The sequence below is a fragment of the Nematolebias whitei genome, chromosome 6 (assembly GCF_014905685.2).
Source record: "Nematolebias whitei isolate Nwh7 chromosome 6, NemWhi1, whole genome shotgun sequence".
NCBI lineage: Eukaryota > Metazoa > Chordata > Actinopteri > Cyprinodontiformes > Rivulidae > Nematolebias > Nematolebias whitei.
Window position 1 is genome coordinate 48961695 of NC_056503.1, and position 3172 is coordinate 48964866.

The following is a 3172-nucleotide window of genomic DNA, read 5'->3' on the forward strand; positions in this document are numbered from 1 at the left end:
CAACGAGGAGGAGGAGCATGGGGGTTTCACATGTGGAGGACAACGAGGAGGAGGAGGACAGTGAATTCAGTGAAGAGTCATGCTCCGAACTGTCAAATGGTTGGGAGGGTTAAATGTAGGTAAACGAAGATGTTTAACAATCTGTTAAAATGCACCAGAATGTGGTGAGCCTTTGATGTTGAATAACTGTCACTTCCTCCAGGAAATAGACGACAACGTAGTTGTTCTGATGGATTTATTCATCTGAACGGCACCTAAGTCACTCTTCATGGTCATCAAACCCATCAAACATACCGCGCTGGCTGCACACAACCTAAGACGGAATGAGTCGGCTGGAACAAAGAAAATCTTCGCAAGGAATTGGACACGCAACCTCTTCAACATTTAGGCAGAGCATCAAACTTTATCTGCTGCACATGCTGTACAACTTCAAACGTCCCCAGTGCAACATAGCACCGAACAATGGTTCCTACACAGTGTAACTTACAAAACAAATCCATATTCATAAAAATAAATCATGTAAACCATTTATGTAAACAAAACATGTCAAATAATGACATAAATAATATTTTTAGCTGTTAAATTAATGTTGTGTTATAGCATGTAGCGTTAACGTTCGGTTCACACCTGAAATTGTTGGCGTCATCTTAGATTAAAAGTTGTGTGGATATTTTGGGCGCTAGCTGCTCCGTTCGTCACAAACGATGCAGTTGTTAAACTCCTTCATGTCATGTTGCTCAGTTGTTAAACTCCTTCATGTCATGTTGCTCAGTTGTTAAACTCCTTCATGCCATGTTGCTCAGTTGTTAAACTCCTTCATGTCATGTTGCTCAGTTGTTAAACTCCTTCATGTCATGTTGCTCAGTTGTTAAGCTCCTTCATGTCATGTTGCTCAGTTGTTAAACTCCTTCATGTCATGTTGCTCAGTTGTTAAACTCCTTCATGCCATGTTGCTCAGTTGTTAAACTCCTTCATGTCATGTTGCTGCTGTGTATCAGGATGAACGGTTCTTCATGAATGACGTCACTGATGTGGGAGGAACTGAACAGTTTAAAAGCAGCAGAGAAACTTTGATCTTCGGTTCTCATGAACTCACCGTTCTTCACAACCCAAACTGTCGTTTTCACTCGAAGGTGCTGACCTGTGCTCGAAAGCCATGTTTCTAAAAATGTATTTCCTGTTCACTTGCGTTGCTGTTTGGGTCGATACTGAACTGTGATCAGTTTAAAGTGGCTGCATGCCTCTGGAAAACTAACATGAATATTTGGTGCACTTCTTATTAACCCTCGTGTTGTCTTCACCCACTGCCATGTTTATTATCTGTAGAATAAATACCTGAAACTGTTTTTTTCCAACTTGACATTGTATGACTTTTCCTAAAGGGACCCCATCATTACAAAAAGTGATTCTTTGTTTTTGTTCATGTTTCCATGTGGGTTGTACACCACTGGCTACAAACATTGACCTGTGAGTTAAAAAAGCATTTAAAGGATAACTTTGCTGCACAACAGATCATGAATAATTTTTCCACTTTCATTCTTAGTGATTACTTTGAGACGAGGATGTTCAAGTACCTCATGTTTGTGATCATTTTCTTGTTCTTTGTTCTGATCGTTGGCTGCAACGTTCTGCTGATCGTGGTCATCTGTGTGAGCAGGAGTCTGCATGAACCCATGTACATGTTTCTGTGCAGCCTGTTTGTGAATGAGCTGTACGGAAGCTCAGGCTTGTTTCCGTTCCTGCTGGTCCAGGTTCTGTCAGACGTTCACGTCATTTCTGCTCCGCTCTGTTTCCTGCAGGTCTACCTCATCCATTCGTATGTTTCTGTAGAATTTTACAACTTAGCTGTGATGTCTTATGACCGATATCTGTCCATTTGTCATCCTCTCCAATACAAGACGCTCATGACGATCAAGAAGGTCGCAGTTCTCACTGCAGCGATGTGGTGCTGTGCACATTTTGGAATCGTCACTATAATATCACTGAGTTTATCTCTACATCTGTGTGGAAACATTATTGACAAGGTTTACTGTAACAATTACTCTATTATTAAACTGGCCTGCTCTGATACAACTGTCATTAATATGCTTCTGCTTGTTTCTACTTATTTAGGCATATTTGCTATAGTCAGTTTAATTTTCTACACGTACGTCAGGATTCTTAAAGTCTGCTTCTCCGGCTCTAAGCAGACCCGAAAGAAAGCGCTCAGCACGTGCACGCCTCACCTCGCCTCTCTGCTCAACTTCACTTTTGGAATGTGTTTCGACGTCTTGCAGAGCAGGTTTAACACGAACAGTGTTCCACATATTGTAAAAATACTTTTATCCTTGTATTTTCTGACATGTCAGCCTCTTTTTAACCCTTTGATGTACGGCCTGAAGTTGTCCAAAATACGCAGCGTATGGAAAACGATATTTTCAGTCAAATGGAGATAATCAGTGTAATTTAATAATAATATAATCAATCTGTTCCTGTTCATTGATGGTCAGTCCTACAAGGTTTGTTCAAAGTAAATATGTATTTTATTTATATTTTGTTTTACAAAAAAAGGTTTTTAAACTTCAGAAGGTCTTTAAACTTTGGCAATGTGTTCCTCAGGGAAACACACTGACCTAGGCCTGGCATGATATCACATTTTGCTGGGCGATTATTGTCTCAGAAATTATTGCGATAAACGATAATATTGTTTGAAATTTGACAATAATTAGTAATTGTTGTAAAATTTAAGAAGAAATGTTGGTTAATTTATTTTGAATGTAGTACCTTTTTGACCACCAGAGGGAAGTATGACTGAACCGAAGGATGGATATTGAGGGAGCGAGCAGTGCGTCTCTTTAAGAAAAATGGGAGGGAGGCCCCTTAACATGACACGGGCTGTCTCTGTTTCCTTTTTTGGTTCTCAAAATAGCAGACACTCGATGGTTTGAGCTCTTTAGCATTTTTCACACAAAGCTTTTAATAAAAAATCAGTAAACAAGTTCTCAGCTTCTTTTTTTCAGAGAAAAACAACTTTTTAAACGAAGGCACGGGTTTCAACCGTGAATTTTGGAGCTTCAACAAGACGGAGGTTTTTCCCCGAGGTCGGCCTGTTAGCTTAGCTCGTAGCTTAGCTTCTCAGCTTAGCTGCTTTTAACAAAAAAAAAAAAAACTGGATTTAGGACGGTTAAAACAG

General features: G+C 39.8%; 1 protein-coding gene across 1 annotated transcript; it reads left to right on the top strand.

Moving 5' to 3' along the window:
• The first annotated feature begins 1514 nt into the window (after positions 1-1514).
• On the top strand, positions 1515-2435 carry LOC119411442 (olfactory receptor 4S1-like). Its single transcript, XM_037678392.1, has one exon. It carries the CDS (start codon positions 1515-1517, stop codon positions 2433-2435), a length of 921 nt encoding a protein of 306 aa, XP_037534320.1.
• Positions 2436-3172: the final 737 nt, after the last annotated feature.

Excerpts from the sequence above, each read along its gene's own strand:
- LOC119411442 (XM_037678392.1), top strand. The coding sequence starts at position 1,515 with ATGAATAATTTTTCCACTTTCATTCTTAGTGATTACTTTGAGACGAGG.